At 29.1% G+C, this 19,810-nt stretch overlaps 1 protein-coding gene across 1 annotated transcript; it reads right to left on the bottom strand.

Annotated features, from left to right (window-relative positions):
• Positions 1–1,165: 1,165 nt before the first annotated feature.
• On the bottom strand, positions 1,166–5,422 carry LOC105110675 (RING/U-box superfamily protein). Its single transcript, XM_011005778.1, has 5 exons — positions 4,633–5,422; positions 3,028–3,183; positions 2,137–2,226; positions 1,706–1,861; positions 1,166–1,588 (listed from the first exon to the last, which is right to left on the bottom strand). The coding sequence occupies exons 1-5, from the start codon at positions 5,260–5,262 to the stop codon at positions 1,454–1,456; spliced, it is 1,167 nt and encodes a 388-aa protein (XP_011004080.1). The 5' UTR covers positions 5,263–5,422; the 3' UTR covers positions 1,166–1,453.
• Positions 5,423–19,810: the final 14,388 nt, after the last annotated feature.

Raw genomic sequence — 19,810 nt, 5'->3', positions numbered from 1 at the left:
ACCCCTACTTAATAAATTAGCATGTGTTTAATCTAAACATCACAAAATCACACCAAATTTTCATATAAATCGAGTTCATAATTATTCATTACATGCTTAATTAATCAATTATTTTGTATACTGGGACAGCGTTGATGAAGAATTTACCAAATTCTTTTGAATTTACTAAATTGATATAATAACTTAAAAATATCATTAAGCGTTCAATAATATTATGTTTATTTACATATAGTCTTAATATAACATATATTTATTTGCACCATGATGAAAAGAATCTTATATTTTAAACTTATTTATTTGAATGATATGAAGAGTAGACACTAGACACCAACCTCCTGCCCCCGTGTAATTGAATTACATAAAAGTTTTCGAATAATATTAAAAGAGAAAAAAGAAATAACTCATAAAAACAGAGGATCTTGAACCTCTCATCAAGAAGCTTTTTTAAAATATTATTTTAAAATTACTTCGAGATATTTATTTTAGAAAATTAATTTGAAAAAAAAATCAAATTCTTATAAAAATATTGCGAGCCACAAAAACAAACAGTTTCGTGAAATCCAGCCAATTTGAAGATCCAAGTAGCTTATATGTATCATTCCTACTGAGAGATTCCTTCCCTTGAATTTGCTTCTTAAGAAATGCAAATGATTCTATTGCATACTCCGTGGCCTTCTCCTTTTCTTCTCCCTTTTCCCAGCAAACCATAAACGCATCTACGCAAATTGTCTCGATATACACGAAAGAAGAGATCAAACCATGCTACTAGGAAAATATTGATTTGGTTTATGCATTACCTCCCTCTAAACATACACAATAAACATTTAGAATTCTCTCTTCGTAATTTATCAGTTTACGTGTTTTAACAAATTTGTTCATGCAGAGTGATTAGGCTCTCCACTTGGTTCTTCACGGCTTCCAGCAGAAACATACTACTCTTACCGCGGTAGCACTCCTCTGTTCAATGCCTCTTATTGATCAGGTTCCATGGCTCGCATGTCCCATTTCAATACAAATCTCCCCGTGCCAAGCCACGGCCAGAGAAGAGAACGGGTGCACAAATGTCTAAACTTTTTATTCAAAGAAGTGTGGACCAGCTAATTTCCATATATGTTCAGATAATTTTGCGATTAGGAGCTTATAGCTGCCAAGACTATAATGATAATTTATAAGTAGAAGGATCTGGTGCATTCAGAAAAAATCATAAAAGGGTTATGGAATTGAGCACATTCCATTTCAAGCATCTATCAAACTGTAATGATTTCCATCAAATTCCAGTAAGGTAATAATTTCAATCAGCATGACATTGCTGGGAAAAAAAAAAAAAGAACATGAGCCTCTGATTTCTAAGCATATGGAGGTTGAAGCTTCAGGCCAAAGAATGAATGCTTGATTACGTATAGGAAATGAAATCTATACACACCAACGGGTAAATGGCAGCAGTTTGAAGATACTAGCCTCGACCCACCGGTTCTGTCTTACAGACTGGGCAGGTATTTTTCTGTCCAAGCCATTGCTTTATGCATTGTATGTGAAAGCCATGTCCACAATCAAGTTTTCCCACCTCACCATCTTCTTCGTAGTCATCCTGCATAAAGAAACATTTGAGCAAAAACAAAATCAAAACAAAGCACAGCAGATGAAAAGGAGGCATAAAAAAGGAACAGGAACCAAATAATTCGAAAAAACCAAAGTTTTGGATCACCTGACAAATGCTGCACTTCTTTTCCAATACCATGGGTAAATGTGATGACAGTTCCTTGATGAATGAGGGATTAATTTTCTTAACACAGCGGCTGATCTCATCTTCTTTCAATCCAGTATTCACATAACCAATTCTATCACCTAAATCAAGCAGTTGCTGTTTGCACCATGAAAACAGAAAAATTGTGATGATTATACGAGTGATACAAAAAAGACATCAAAGCCAAACATAATTGGCAAGTGGATCTGTCTAAGCAAGGATTTCAGATGAGTTCGTGTATGGAACAGAACTTCAACATTTATGCATGAAGTGGCCACTTGCAAGAGGCAAGCTATATTTTTATAGTCAGAGCCCATGACTCTCACCATTCAACAAGTAGCATAATAAAAAAAGAAAAGGAAAAGGAAAAACATATCATGGTGTCCCAGCACCTCGTATGTCATGTGATCAATATCTAGTCTCCAGTTGCTAAATCGATCCAATCTTCCTCCCATGATGAAACTATTTTGGAGCATCATTATCTGCAATTTGCCAGCACTGATGATCAGCTAAAGAGCCTCTCAAGAGAAAATTTAATTGAACCCACTGGTTAAAGAACAGTGGCTGGAAAATTAAAATGCTTGCTGCACAGAATTCATGTCATTCTTTTAGCCATTTTCAAATAGATAGCACAAGGTAGGTGATGAATATCCTTTGACTGATAAAATATCAATACTAAATAGCATGGCAGTGACCATAAAAATTATGAGGTGAATGATAGTGTAGCTCTCACTGATCCGTTACGAAATGAACATGTACTGATTTTCACACAAACTTCAAGAGAGCTATCTCCATATGAGACAACACTACTTTCTGAAAAATGTAGGAATTTAGAAAGCACTTAATCATAAAGTATGTAAATAACTGTACAGAAATAAAATTACTTGAAAAATGGAGAAATAAAAAATAATAAGTTGAAAAAAGCAACTTATAAAAATTTACTAAAAGATAAATACAACGAATATGTGGAGAATATATATCAAAATTTTGGTTTAAGATCATGGACTTTACTGAAGCCATTTACTTTGAAGCCAAGCCATTTTAAAGTGTTTATTTAGATCAATGTCACGTCACAACCCTTCCAACTTCATCATTTTTCTGCTTCTCAACTCGTCATCCCCGTCCCCTCCCAATATCTATCACTTACAAAAACGAAACAATCTACAGTGCAGGTAAATGGCAGTAAGACAGTGTGCGCGCGGAAAATTGTGCAAAAAACACAGAAAACACAGAGTACCATCATTAGTAAGACAAAAATTGAGATCTTAAGTGTTAAGGCACACCTCAGCGAGTCCATCCGGGGAAGGATGTCGCATATGGCGATAATACCGAGTTCCAAAAACTTCTAGCTCAGGACGAGATGTTATAAAGGCAGGATCAGTATCCAGAAATGAAAGAGTTTCAGGATTAACTGCTGCCCGCCTAACTATACAAGGACGCTGCCAACAACATTAATGAAAGATAATAAGAGACTATAGTACAAATCAATACACACAGTGAATCACCAAGTGTGGAGAATGAAAAACAGACCAAAAAAATAGAGCAAGTAAAAAGATTTATGTTCAAAACCTCCAATATACTATAGTATAGTACGCGTCATAAGCTTCTTATTAAATACAAGAGTACTTATCAAAAGCTCCGTCTAGCTAACTCCAAAACCCAAAATAATATGTGGGGGTTCCCCACACCTTTGAGCTTTGGCCATTCACCCAAGTAACCACGTAAATTCAGACGTACACACAAAAAACAAGTTAAAAAGAGAGAGAGAGAGAGAGAGAGAGTACAGGGCTAAAAGAAAAAAAAAAGCCCCATATTAAAAACAAAGTTATCAAGACGTCAAATACGACAGCAATATCTGGATTAACAAAACAAAGAAAAGCTAAAACCTACCGCACCAAACTACAGAGAGAAGCAACTCACTGACCCAATTCACCTTGTGATTAGACCCCAGAAAAGAAAAGATCTTTTAATAGTTGGTATTCTACAAGCAAGCCATGAATTTGAATACAAATATAAAGATTCTGTTTTCTTTGGGAGGCAATAGAAAGACGTTTGGAAAACCATAATGAGACAAATGGTTAGTCCTTATTGTTGTTTCCTTCAAAAACTTCAATATCCTATTGAACCGACTGCTTAAATTGCCTGCTAATAACAAAAGGGGAATGAAATTAAGTAACATGAAATTCGAAAGATATTATTCAAATTCAATTAATTATATAATGATTGTCTTCCAAACTAGAAATATGATTTTTCAGGTGGTAAAAAAGCAACTAGAAATCTGGAAAGAATCAATGAACCCCAACAATTATAGTTCCCCAATAATTAATCGGCTCTCAATTGGGACATTCAAAACCTTCTTTAATAAAAATAATACGTAATAAATACCACAATAATAAATATACTAAGTTTTAATTTGGAAAGTCCAGTGGTTTAAGCTTGAGGGTTCCAATGGGAACAGAGTGGAACCAAAAGGGGAAAAGAAAAGAAATCCAAGAATCAGAATCCCCACACATAATTAAGCAACAATCAAGCTAATTCAAAAGTAAAGAAGGAAAAAAGCCCATTTAGCTTTCAAAAGACAAAAAAATAAAGGAAAAGAAAATTGAAGAACAATGACCAGTTCCCCTGTGTATCAAATCCAGATCAAGCAGCTTATTTTATCACTAACACAAGGGGCACAAAGTCACTAGCCCTAGAAAGATGACAAACAGAAAGAACAAGAAGAAGAAATGGCAAATCTCTATTTTCTATACAATAAGAAAAAATCATCATGCAAACTCAATTACTCCAAACAAAAAAAAAAACAGCAAAAAATATGCACGCATACGAATGGAGGGAAACAAAATTGAGCTTCCAAATAATAAACAAACAAATGCTGACAGCAATACCTCTCTCTCCCTCTCTCTATCTCTCTCCCTCTCCCTCTCTCTTTCTCTTTCCCTCTGATTAATTTTCTCTCCTCCATCAATCTTTCCTCTACCAATTGACACGTTTCTTCTAGCCACAACACAGTCAACCGACCCAACAACAGCATCAGCACCAGATAACCCCATTCCAGGTCCGCACCAAACATCTTGCATAACCATACAATTCGCAAAATTACCATCTCCATTAACATCACCATTGCTATTACTAGTATTGTTGTTGTCACTGCAAAGTTTCAAGCTCTCTTTCTTTCTTTTTGGATGGCCCTTTTTCTTCTTGACCTTTTTCCCTTCCCAGTCCGCAGATGACCTTATCACCGCCGGCACCGATACTTGCTGAGCTGCTCCAGCAGTGCATCCTAGGCCTCTAAAGGTGGCACCTTTCTTCTTGGATTGGTCAGGTGGGGTTGTAGAGGAGTGCGAGTGGAAAAGGGAGGAGATAATTGTGTTGGATTTGGATGACTTGGAAGCATGTGGGTTTGGATCTGTTTCAGTCGAAATGGGTTGCAGCTCATGTTGGCTTCTGGGTTTTCTTAGCTTGATTTGGTCTGCTATAGCTGCTGGTGCGCTGCTGTTCTCTGCAAAAACTGGCATGATCTTTGTGTTTTGTTTATCAGAGAGAGAGAGAGAGAGAGGCAGAGGGAGAATGACAGTGAATTGTGTGGAAATGAAATGATAAGAGTGAATAAAATTTTTGGTACAGAGAGAGGGTGGGGAAGGAGAGGAGAGAGTGGGGGATGTTCGATTTGATCAGATAATAATTAATAATTAATAATTAATAATTATTACCATTTATTTTTATAATAGTATTTAATGGTTTTGATGACTTTGGGAATTACTTTATTGCTAATTAAAGGAGTCGTATTTTGTTTTAATGAGTAAAGTAAATTGAAGAGTTTGTTGGGGTGGGCTATGCATTGTCTTCTTGTTGGGAGTGTCGGAATATTTGCTTTATAATTGTTTTTCTTAAATTATTTTTTTATATTCATAGATTATTTTTTATATATTAATATTAAAAATAAAAAAATACATATTATTTTAATGTATTTTAACAAAACAAAATTACTTTGAAAAATATCTACGAAAGTTACTTTTTTTTTCTTTTCCTTTTTTGCTTTCTTTTAATATCATGGAAGATATTAAAAAACATGTATATCTCAATCCATATTTTTTACAATCTTAGATTTATGATTGACTTTTGAAATTATAACGTCGGAAAATAATTTTAGTTTAAAATTAAGAGTGGGTTCGGTCTTACAATTAAAAAATATATTTTTTAAATTTTTTTAGTTTAAACTAATTTTTTTATGATTTTAAATCATTACAATATATTAATATTAAAAACAATTTTAAAAAAAATATATATTATTTTAATATATTTTTAAATAAAAAATATTTTAAAAAATAAAATCTAAATTACTACCCGAGCACTAAAAAATCTTAACATGTAAATTCATGTGAAGGAATTATAATGGATTTCATGTTTTCTCTCCTTCCACTCTCAAGCAGTTTCTTATCTCCAAAGAGATATCATTGCAAAATATTAATTATCTGTACTGGTGTGTGTTTGTAAATATTTTAAAAATATATATATATTGAAATATATTAAAATAAAATCAATGCATCAAAATAATTCAAAATATATTTTTTATAATAAATTATATTTTTAAAAAACATTATTTATACCACTTTCTCAACATTTTTTAAATATGATTTTTTTTGTCGTGACCAATGCTAATACAAATTTAGAACCTATTAATTTTTTTCAAAAAAAAAAGTAATATATTTTGAGATTCTTTTTAATTCAGATATTAATGGGATACTTTTAATCAAATTAAAAAGAATAATTTAATCTCAATACACACAGATTTAATCTCACTACTTTTTGGCCGTCTTAATAGAAAAAAAAATAACTGTGTTGTTTCAATATTTAAGTTAATTTACTAAATGCTTTTTTCTAATATTAAAAGAATTAGTCCCCTCAACACGATAGAGAAATAAAGATTTTATTTAAATAATTTATGATCATCTATTGTATTCTATGGGTAGAATCTAGTTGCCACTCAAATTAAAGTAATAATGGATATAATTGTAAGATTTTAAATTCCGCAAGACTTGGCTTGAAATAAAATTTAAATAGTTAGGGGACTAAACTAACAGATTTTATTTTTAATATTTTATATTTTAAAATAATATGTTTTAAATTTCTAAATTTATTTTTACTATAGTGTATTTAAATAATTTAAAAAATGTTAAAAAAGAATTAACCTGTTTTTACCTAACGGTCCTTGACCATGCGAGTTTGAGGGCGAGGGGGGAGGGCATAATGGGCAACAAAACAAGGGGTCAGATATGTGGATGAAAGCTGAAAGGGTCCCCACAGAAGCGCAAAGATCAAAAAATGTATTGTCTGATCGGGGAAGATGGCTAGTAATGTATTTTGTATTCTATTATATTTTATTTGCTGTAACCAATCATGTGAGTTGTTCTCAACTTGACTCCAGACAGATATCTTCTGTAAAAAGCATCCCTTGGTGGGCTCTACCCTCTCCTTCGTGCCCTACTTTCACTCCGTTCTCGAGAAATATATTGGCACACAAAGGGACCCTCTCGATTATTATTATTTTTTAATTTTAATCCAGATATCCAAATATTATTGGATTTTAATTAATCCCATCTAGATGGGTTAGCTAATTAATATTGAAAAAAAATTAATAAAAATGTGTTTTATTCATAAAGTTTAAATTTGAGATTTTATTTAATAAAGATAAGTGTTAAATCACTTGAATCAACTACTAATATTATAAATTATTGTTTTTTTAATAATATAGATATTTTAGTGAACTTAAATGTATATCAATTAATTTTATAAACCTTAAAATTAATAATTATATAAATAATGATGAAAACTCAAATTTATAATCATTAAAAACAAACTCAGAATATCAACAATGAGGATATGTTAAGATATGTTTAGCAGGAATAAAAAGCCATGACTATTTAATAAATAATATCCACTTGAGATAGATAGATGCATGATCTCTCGGGAGATGATGGAGGCGAGGAGCATCTTTCTTTCTTTCTTAAATCTAACACGAAACGCATCCTCACCAACCATTTCGTGGTCGTATCAAAGATTGTTTAGTGTATTGACCTTAAAATTGAAATATTTTGAAGAGCTGTGGGGGAAAGGACTCCGAGGAGAACTTGCTCTAGAGGTTACAAGTCAAAGATGGGGGGAAGGGGGAGAGTGATTGAGTTGGGAGAGTGATTGAGTTCAAGTTCTCCACTCCTCGCATTCTCAAGCCACGTCATGACAAATCATATTAACATATAGCAAGCAAGTTCATGTAAATTCTTCAATTTATTGGGTTTTTTTAAATGAGGAAGATAAATAGTCAGTCACAAGATACCTCTTTTATTTATGGATAAGCTATAACTCCAAATTTAAAATTGCAAAGATTAGTTATAAGTCATTTCGCTCAAAGTAAAACTCTTCTCCATGACAGCAAATCTTTTCTATATTGTAGTATTGTAGAGGCAAAAATGTTATAACCAATCAAAAATTGCTATGTTTTATTTTTATTTTAGTTTATTATATTTTTACACAAGAAGATAAGATAAAATTGAAATAAATTATATGAAAAATAAATGGTTTGAGTCAATGGAAGCTTGACACGTAAAATTATATATTTAAAGATATTTTTTATAAATATAAAATCTTATAAATGAAAATCATTTAATAAAATAATATTACGTGTTATTAGCAAAAAACCTAAGTAACCCTAAAAATAGAGGGATTCACCTTAAAAATAGATGGGAGAGTACTTTTTAGAGATATAAAAAAAATTAAAACAATTTTTTTAAATAAAACAACTATCTCAAAAATTTTAAAGTCCCCTTCATCTATACTTAAAATTTATAAAAAATAAATTTTTATTGGATAGAGCCAAATGCTCATTAAAAGTTCTTCAACGAAAAAATCATCTTCAAACAAGTTCTTTAAACAAGAAAGGTTTTTTAAAAACTCTTGAGCTCCATTCCTCTATATTTAAAATCTACAAATAAACTAGAATTACTTGAGGTAATTAAAAATTGTGCCTACAATTACCTATAAATTATATTAATAAACTGAAATTACACAAGGTAATTAAAAAAAAAGGATTTATGCTGGTGTCGATACCTACCTAATTAAAAATTTAAAATAAATACTCTGCTTGAAATTTGATTAATACAAGAAAAACAAATATTTAAATTTAATTTATGCATCCAAAACTTATTATTAGGTGAGATATCATAAATAATTTAATTTATATTAATTCCATAACATGCGCTCTTAAATGAAGGTCTTCATATATTTTGTGTTGAATTTTTTAATTACTTGCAAGAGGATAATGTTGACAGGATTCCAGAATTTCGAGTACCTAGTTGATTGAAAAAATATCTGACAAAAAAAAAATTAAACTTGTAGGTGAATTAAAAAATAAATAATTTTGCACTTGCGGTGATTATTTAATAAAATAAGAGATTTTTTTTCATTTGTGTTTGATATTTTTTATACATATTTGTCATTCTTGTAATTTTTTATTTATTTACTGGACTCGAAAAATATTTAATAAAATAAAAATTAATTATAATGTATATATGAATTGATCCGATACCCCTGGAACACTAAAAAAAACTTTTATTAATCCTTACAAATTTTGCCATTGTGAGGGTAATTTTGGAAAGAAAAAAAAGCAGGTTCCTGCATGATCAACAAATGCTAGCTTTTGATTGGGGCCTTCACGTGAAGAAACAGTCCACCTTCTGTTTATCGCAAAACATCGATTCATTAAATAGGAACTTGATTCTATCTACTGAAAACGAAGCTAAATTAGGTAACTGGTTCGTGATTTCCGGCAGGCGGCAGGTCCCACCATGTTCTTTTCAAAACACTAAAAAACATGTGCATGCGTTCCTCATAAATTTTCCAAAAACTTTTCAAAACACTAAAAAACATGTGCATGCATGCGTTGCTCATAAATTTTCCAAAAAAATCAAAATGATGATATCCACAGCAACTCGTTCGCGAATCTAATCCACACCTTCTCTTTATATATATATATATATCAAGCGGGTACTAGGATGCCTGCTAGGTTACTGTCTAGAATTCCGACCGCTTAAATCACGAGGGTTTGGCCATAAAAATCTATTTTTAACTTATTTTCTTTGAAAGATATGATAAAAACCTATATAAATTATCAAAAATACCCTTAAATTACTCAAAAAATAAAAATATTAAATTAAAAAAATTAAAAATAAATTAGATTTGTTTTTCCCACCATGTTTAGAGAAAAAAAATCACCTCCAATAAACTTTTTTCAAGAAAAAAATCTTTTAAAATAAATATTCTTTTCTTTTATAATTGAATTGTGTTTCGATGAGTTTCTATGTTCTCTTCTAAATTCAAAGATTAAAAAAACGAATTTTTAAATCAAAATAAAAAATTTAAAAACTTCAAGATTGATTATGTATTTTCTCTATATTTTATATAGTAGTCTTTTTATTTTTAATTCTAACATTATGCTCTAACCTAAATCTTTATTTTATGAAATTAAGCAATACAAAAATTGAATAAAATGAATAAAAATGTTCAAAAAAATAAAAATAAAGAAAGAAAGAGAAGGAGGAGTTGTTCATATAAACAAGTGTCTTTTAGTTGTTTTTATGATGTATAACATGTCTTTGAAAATTAAAGCGTGAAGCCTATGTCGCCTCAAGGTGTCCACGAGTTCATAGCTAGTAGCCTTTTTGTTTTGAATGAGAGTTATTGGTGCGTCGCTTATTTTAATTAATACTCTCTGTGAGCATACAGTTTTTCTTCTTTTTTCTTTTTTTCTTGACGAATCAATTTATATCGGTGGGGTTTGTTTGCATTAGAAGGGAAGAGAAATCGAGCTTAATATTCACCGCAAATCATGGATATTAATATAACCACTATGATAAAAATAAATAAATAAATAAATAAATAAACCCTTACCTCCTGCCTCTATCAATGGCCAAAGTCCCTTTATAATGATTGAAAAAGTTAATATTTATTTTGTAGAAAACCAGTTTTTGAGGAAAACATTTTTATTTTTTTGAAAAAGAGTTATTTTCTATTTTGTAGATATATTGAGAAAAATATTTTTTGGCTAATAAATTATTTTTTATAGATAGTTTATAAATGATGGTAATAAAATAAAATAAAAATTATAATTTTGTGATAAAGATAAAGAAGATAGTGGTAATAACACGATGGTAACATTCATGATTGGACATAAATGAGGTTTGATATTATTCATACTTGAATTTAAATTTAAAATCATTATTTATACATATCCTAAAGCCTGCCATGAATGGATTTTTAACACCCGAATCAGACGTGTACACATGAGGTGTGTTGCGATGCGTGCTTGGCAAATATGCCTGCGGGTTAGTAATTTTTTTTAAAAAGTATTTTTAAAAAATTAATTTTTTAAAATTAATATATTTTTGATATTTTTAAATTATTTTGATATACTGATTTTAAAAATAATTTTTTAAAAATAAAAAATATTATTGATATATTTTTTAGTGAAAATCACTTTAAAAAATAACCACAATCATACTTCTAAATATACTCGTAATTTTAGAAAAATATAGTTTGTCTTAAAGTATTATTATTAATTTTTTAAAATGTTTTTTATTCAGAAATATATTAAAATAATATTTTTTTATTTTTTAAAAATATTTTAAATATTAGTACATTAAAATAATATGAAAACACTAAAAAAATAATTTAAAACAAATAAAAAAATTTATTTTTTAAAAAAATATTTTTAAAATATAAAAATAAATAAAAATACTTATAACCAGAGAAAGGGATTACAGTTCAATCTTAAAAGATGGGGATTTGAAAATATCAACACAAGAGTGGATCCTATTGGAAATATCCAGTAACAAAATCATAAACTGTTTCTGCAGATTTTCACACTAATACAATGTTAATATAGGATCTTACCATTTCAAATGACTAAACATATCCATTTCTAGAACATTTTAGAGAAAGAACTTAGAGAGAGAGAGAGAGAGAGAAGACTTTAGTGTCAGGAAAGAATAGCCCTAAATTTTAATTTCAAGGTTATTAATGTATTTTAGGTTGTGCTTGAGTAGAGTAGAACAATATAAATACCCCATCCAAAACCTAATCTTTTAACTTTAAGTTTTATATTAACTTGATCTGATAAAATTTACTATTTATTCATGTCAGTATTTAACAAGTTTAAATAAAATTATTATTTTTTTAAATTGTTATAAATATATTATTTATGATATTAATAATATTGATAACAATGATAATTGTTATTATAAATATATTATTTATGATATTAATAAATTGATAACAATAATAATTATTATAGTAATAATAATGATGATAGTAATAATAATAATAAAATTATTATTATTTAAATAATAATTGAGCTGAGAATAATTATAGTGATTATTGTTTAATTAATAAAAACATTAAATGAGTTAGGATAAGATGATAATAAAATAATAATTATATTAATAATAGGTCATTTTTCAAATGATTATAATGGTGATAATTAATATTTATAGATTAATGATCATTAAAAGAAAATAATAATTATATAATAATAATAATAATAATAATAATAAAAATGATGATAATTTATATTTTAAATATTTTTAATTGACTGAATTGTAGTATTTATTTTGTGGTTCAAGATTAAAAAAATGGAAAAAATTTAACCAAACAAAACAGATGAATTATTATTATTATTATTATAATTCTCAGCTAGTAATGTAAACTCATCTAATTTACATCAGCAAGAAAATAATAATAAAAAAAAAGAAGGAAAGATCCATCATTATATATATATATATATATATATATATATAAAATAAAAGGAAAGATTTAGCCAGAGCATTGCGTGTCAATGGTGCTGTCATCCAACTAAAAAAATATCGCGACTCCTGCACCTGTGAACTAAAGAATGATTAATTAGCGCAAGTAAGGTTATGGTATAATGGTGGGAGGTGCTTATCCTCTTCTTTTATATTTAGGTTTGAACTTTATTATACATGTTTGTCACTTTTGTGGTATCTTATTTGTTTATTGGGCTTGTAGGATGTTCAGTGAGCCGTGAGAATTAATCATGCTACACGTAAGCTGATCCGAATACCCCACATAAATAAAAAAATAAAAATGATTAATTAGCTCGTTAATTTAATACTATCTATTATCTAAAGAGAGAGAGAGACAGCCGAGGCGCAAACAGGACAATGTGCTTTTGAGACTCATGAAGCAACGTAGGATGATGACCTGAGGTGTATAAAAATGTGTGCAATTAACAAGGAAAGAGGAGAAACTGCCCTTCCTTCCTTCCTTCCTTCAAGTGGCTGTGCAAGACTGTTTAGGTGCCTTTTGACTTTGTTTTCTTCGCCTCCACTCTTCCTCATTAGTACAGTTTATTGGGGATTCTAGCTTGATAAAAGAGACTTGGTAAAATTAAAAACTCAAGTAAGGAGGAAGAGTGGAGGCGAAGAAAACAAAGTCAAAAGGCACCTAAACAGCTTTAATTTGTACAACCACTTGAAAGAAAGAAAGAAAGGCCAGTTTTCCCTTCTTTTCTTGCTTATTGCACACATTTTTATACACCTCAGGTCATTTTACGTTGCTTCACAAGTCTCAAAAGCACATTGTATCGTACGCAGCTCGGCTCTTTTTTTAAAAAAAAATAATAGATAAGAGATAGTATCGAAAGAGGAGAAACTGCCCTTCCTTCCTTCAAGTGGCTGTGCAAGACTGTTTAGGTGCCTTTTGACTTTGTTTTCTTCGCCTCCACTCTTCCTCATTAGTACAGTTTATTGGGGATTCTAGCTTGATAAAAGAGACTTGGTAAAATTAAAAACTCAAGTAAGGAGGAAGAGTGGAGGCGAAGAAAACAAAGTCAAAAGGCAACCAAACAGCTTTAATTTGTACAACCACTTGAAAGAAAGAAAGAAAGAAAGGCCAGTTTTCTCTTCCTTTCTTGTTAATTGCACACATTTTTATACACCTCAGGTCATTTTACATTGCTTCACAAGTCTCAAAAGCACATTGTATCGTACGCAGCTCGGCTATCTTTTTTTTTTAAATAAAATAAAATAGATAAGAGATAGTATTAGCTTTAATTTGTACAACCACTTGAAAGAAAGAAAGAAAGGCCAGTTTTCCCTTCTTTTCTTGCTTATTGCACACATTTTTATACACCTCAGGTCATTTTACGTTGCTTCACAAGTCTCAAAAGCACATTGTATCGTACGCAGCTCGGCTATCTTTTTTTTTTAAATAAAATAAAATAGATAAGAGATAGTATTAAATTAAGGAGCTAATTAATCATTCTTTAATTAACCATGTTATTAATATTAGAGCTTCGTATCATCTCATGAGAGTTTTAAATTAATTGTTTTATTTTAAAGTCCGATGACCTTTTCTTTTAGAAAGATATAAGGATCCTTGGACCTGCGCTCCGTTACGCATTTTTTTCACAATAATAATAATAATAATAATAATGTGCATTTCATATGTCAATTTTAAACAAGCAAAAGAAATCTGCTTTCAAATTTTATATATAATTAGATGAAATAAGTTTATTTTATTTTAATTAGATGATAATGATAACAGAAAATATAAACAATAGATTAATTATTTAAAAAACACACACAAAATGATGACAATAACTTAAAAAAATATTTTTTTAAAAAACGACAAATGATATAGTTCAATTCACAACTTATTTATTAAATAAAACTCGATGAACTAAGGTAAAAATAACATAAAAAATTGATATTGGACAACACAAGTTAGCATAATAAATATATAATACTAATAATCAGGGTTAAGCTTACATGATATGTTTCGCTAAACTCGAGTCCTATATCATGAAATCAAAATAACCCGATAGAAAAAATAAAAAAAATTATAAAGCTTATCTTTTGAAAAAAAAAATTCAACTCGTCTTAACTTTTCAAACTCGTGACCTAGGTTGTTAGACTCGAAGCACCCTATCTAAAAAAACTATAAAGCTTAGTTCTCAATCAATCATAAATTGAATGATAAAATAAAAAAATAATTTTAATTATACCAAAAAACTTAAAATAAAAAAATAGAAATTAAAAGAATGGAAAATAAAATTGAAATACAAAATAAATCTTACATTTAATTGAAGAGTGAAATTGAAAAGAAAAATCAATTTTGTTAAATGACTCAAAAAAATTAAAAGAATAAGGATCAAAATTAACATAAAAATATAAATATAAATTTTTGATTGAAGGGGTGAAATTGAAAATAAAAATAACTTTAACAAAAGAAAAACAATAAAAAGAATGAGGGTCAAATTGGTGAAAATAATATACCATAAATGTGGATTGAAGGATGAAATTAAAAATAAACAAAACTTTTACAAAAAAACCAAGAAAACAATTGAAAATAAATAAAATTTTTACAAAAAAACCAAGAAAAAAAATACAAATCAAAACAACGAGGACCAAATTGGAAAAAATAATAACATAAATTTGGATTAAAAGATAAAATTAAAAACCAATAAAACTTTTCCAAAAGAGCTAAAGAGAAAAAAAAAATAAAAATTAAAAGAATAAGAACTGAAATTTAAATATCAACAACAAAAATGGTCAAGTTGTACTTTTTCAAGAGAGAAGAGAGAAAAGAAAAAAAACAAATGCCTCACCGGTGACAAACCATCGCACTATCACTAACACATGCTGTGCTACTAAAAAAGGACCTGACAACACTTCCAACAACATGATAAATAAGTTTTTCAAAGGTTTCTTATCTCATATTGAAAAAATATAATTTTTTTTTTATGAATATAGAGTTCATATACTAATAGACTTCCAATCCTATAATAAAAAAATAAAATATTCTTTTAGTATTTATATAGCGAACTTTAACATGAGTTAGTGATTGACAAGAAAAGGGTGGTAGGCTTACGCATATTAGGTTGGGCCGAACAAAAGAAAAACCTTTGAGGCAACACCTATATCTTATGAACCTTTTGTTTTCGGTAATAATTTTTTTTCTCTCTTAAACTAAAACCGTAATTTTTAAAATCTTGAAATAATTTTCCAACAACTTTGGAATTAATTCTTTATCAACCTTTTTTTTACAAAAAAGATTGTTGTAACAAATACCTTTTTTAAATTGTTGAAATAACTACCTTTTCTTATAAGCTATTAAAATAACTACCTATTACAAAACAACTATTTAATTTATTTTTCTTATTAGTTATTATAAACCATCAGCTTTTATATACTTTGTATTATTAGAAACAGACAACATCAAAACAAAAAATATTTAACTTTTTAAACCTTGATGGTTTCTTTGCTTTCTTTTATTTTTTTTACTTGTTATATATGCATCTCTTGTTCAAAGAACAAACCTGTTAAATTTTAGAGGATAACCTTGCATATGGGAAATGTCCTTAAAGATAATGTATATACACGCCTTAAATTTAATATTTGTTATTTCTATTCATCATAATTTTCCAATAGTGAATCTATTATCCAAATTCTCTGTAATATTTATTTTTTGTATTTGTATAATAGAGAAAGTCAACATTAAAAGAAAAGAAACATTGTATAACAATGTTTTATATGGATCAATATGTTTATTTTCAAATGAGAAAGTAATTATTTATTATAATTTTGATGGACCATATATATAATCTTTTTTGCCTAAAACTCATGTTTAAAAAAATCAAAGACAAAGTGATAACCCAATATCCTTAAACTTAGTTATATGTTAAGTTCAAGTAATGTGGGTCTAGCAAATTATCAAATTAAATATCCTCAGGCTTAATTACATTCTGAGTCCAAGTACATGCATGTCTAATGAGCTACAATACCTAACTTCCTTGAACTTGAAACCATGTTAAGCCTAAATGGATATAGATTTGACAACCTTTCCAGGCCTCATATTAGGCCACAAGACTTTGCTTATTATTCTCATGGCCCTGAACATAAAATATTAAGGTCAATGATACTCATCTCTATACATGTTTAGGTATATAAAAGTCTTTTAAGAACCTATCACTTATCCTTCATTAATGATATAAAAGGGATATTCATCCCCTTTTAATGTATGCGTCAATGATATTTTTCTTTATTTATGCTATTAGGGTAAAATTATATTTCAATCCCTTTTCTTCACAAAAGAATAAGACACATTGGCTTGTCTCTCAATACACCCCATGAATCTTTCAAGCTCAAGGCTCACAATCTCCATCCGCTATCGTATAAATATTTTCAGAGTATCTCTTTAAAATATTATTATCTTATTTGTAAAAAAGATACTTATTGAAGCATTAAATAGTCTTCAAATTCATTAAAGAAGACTTTTTTCTAGATACCAATTACTAGTCATTTTGGATAAGAAAAATGGATCATATTGTTAGAATCAAAAGATTAACTGATTATCCAATATATAAGCCTTACTCATATAATGCTTGAATTTTTTTGGATATCATCATTAAAACCGTTATAGGAAACTAGTAAAAAAGACATCAATTGTTCTTTTAGAACGGGGTTATTAACATCCCTTATCACCACAAAAGTAGATAATTAAGACGCATCTGCTCCATCAGAGCTTTAACAACTTTTCAATAAGGAATAAGAAAGGCTATACAGTAATTTGATCGCTCTAAGTCAAAGTATATTTTCTTCACAAATGTAGTGAGATGAGAGAATTTGGGTTATGTGTTTACCATTTTCAGAAATGTAGTTAAAGCCTCAAGATTTTGAAAAGCTTTTGACAAGTATAAAAGAAATGTTGATTTAAACCATAAAACATATGAAATATCTTTGACAACTATCCAATAAAAAAGATGAAGTGATCCAAAGACCAAAAGATCTATTGGAGGTTCTAGTTGATCTAGTTACAAGGCTAAGAGTTAAGAGATTTAAAAAAGCTTTCAATGGACTTCTTTTAGATATATGGGCTAATGTTGAATTTAAGAGGATATAAAATAATAAGGAGCAAATTGTGATTAATCTTATTTATGTTCAAAAGGGGTTTGTTGGTGGAATTAAAATCATTACACAAGGATTGAGAGAAGAAGACTAGATTCAGATAGTTTGACCTTTCATTGCTTTTTTTTTTTTTACCATAAATGAAGGTATAAGTCTAATTTTGAGGTGATTCTAGTTGGGATGGAAACTAGACTTCCATACCTTTCCAACAATACATGGCACATAGACTTCCATACCTTTCTAACAATACATGGCACGCCTTTTAATTTTTTAAGACTTAAGTCGAGAGAGAACCATTTGTTTGAGGTTGAGCTTTGCTGCTAAGAGACAGAATGCGAAAATAATTGAACTTGTCTTATTAAATTAGTTGGACTATTAAACTTTTTTTATTTGGAATCACTTGTTTGGGTTTCAAATTTGTTTATTTTATTTATTTTAATTAGTTTGAGCTAGTTTTAGCTTGAGTTGATTATTATTTAAATTGAGTTTATATGTGACCCATTAGGAAAACTAAGGTTTTTTGGCTTAGGGTATAAATACTCTTGAGAATAATTTTCAGCGTATTTTTTTAGCTAATAATATTATGATTTTTGCTGACTTTTGGTTAACAATCTTGCTTCTTGATTGAATTTTTAACTCTTTAAAGAATTGACCAATCTTTGTTGTGAATTTATACTTTGTTTGCTCGTCTTCAGGTGTAGGCATTGTGATTGGATTGGTTTATAGTCTTGTTGCTTTGAAGCAGGTTTTTCATTGTGATAAGCTTATCCTATTTTTAGCAAAGTTGGATTGCATAGATTTTGGGTTCACAAATTCTAATCAATTCTGCTAGGGTTCGTATTGAAGAGAAAAGTCTCCCTTACATCTATAATTCTGATTAAATAAAAATCTATCATAGCCAATAAAAATAAGAATGCAAGTTTCTTGTATATGGATGAATTATTTAAAATGACTTTTTATTTTTTCCAAGTGATGTCCGAGGGCTTCTCATCAACTCCCCAATGAAATGAATGACTCGGGAAATAGCACCATAACCTTCTAAATATGGAATTGACTTAGTCTTCTTAGTGTGATTATATAATTTACATTGAGATAGATCTACAAGACCATCTTAGTGCAATTGCATAACTCTCTTTGGAAGGAATGAATTTGAAGTCTCCCTAATGTGATAGTACAACTCTTGTTGGAAGGGATGGATTTAAAAGCTCCCTACCGTGATTGCATAACTCTCTTTAGAAGGGATGAATTTGAAGCTTTTCTTATGCTTTGAGATAGATCTACAAGACCATCTTAGTGTAATTGCATAACTCACTTTGAAAGGAATGAATTTGAAGTCTCCCTAATGTAATAGTACAACTCTTGTTAGAAGGGATGGATTTAAAAGCTCCTTACTGCGATTGCATAACTCTCTTTAGAAGGGATGAGCTTTAAGCCTTGTATAAATCTTATTGGAAAGGAAGGATCTAAAACCTCCTTACTATGAGTGCAAAACTCACATAGAAAGATATTGACATAGACTCCCTAAGACAATATCCCTAAACTCATTAAGGATAGGATTGACTTAGTCTTTATAATACGATTCACAACTCATTTTGGCAAGGATTGACACGATCTTTTTAGGGTAATAACCTCAAACTCTCTAGGAAAAAAATTGATTTAGTATCTCTAGTATGATTGCACAACTTCCCACAATAGAGATTAAACTTGGTATCTCAAATGTAATTGCATAATTCACTAAGAATGAGATTAACTTAATCTTCTTAATGTGAGTGCACAACTTACTTTGATAAGGATTACAATTCTTAATCTAAAACAACCGATTGGCTGATTACTTGACAATATAAATATAAATGTCATTTTTAAACAAAAATAGATTTCCTAAATTATAAACCTTATATCCTAACCCGAGAATACTCTTAAATTTTTACCAAATTACATCAAATCAAATACCATTTTTTTTTTTTTAGATTTTTCTTGAAAATTGAAGAGTGAGAGCACCAAAAAAAAGTCAAAAGAAAATCAAATTAAGAAGTAAAAAGACTAATGATCCAATTTCATATCAAGGTGATAATATCCAATGATTCCT

The sequence above is a fragment of the Populus euphratica genome, unplaced genomic scaffold (assembly GCF_000495115.2).
Source record: "Populus euphratica unplaced genomic scaffold, PopEup_1.0 scaffold260.1, whole genome shotgun sequence".
NCBI lineage: Eukaryota > Viridiplantae > Streptophyta > Magnoliopsida > Malpighiales > Salicaceae > Populus > Populus euphratica.
The sequence above is the reverse complement of the archived record's forward strand: the minus strand, read 5'-3'. Positions and strand labels throughout refer to the sequence as shown.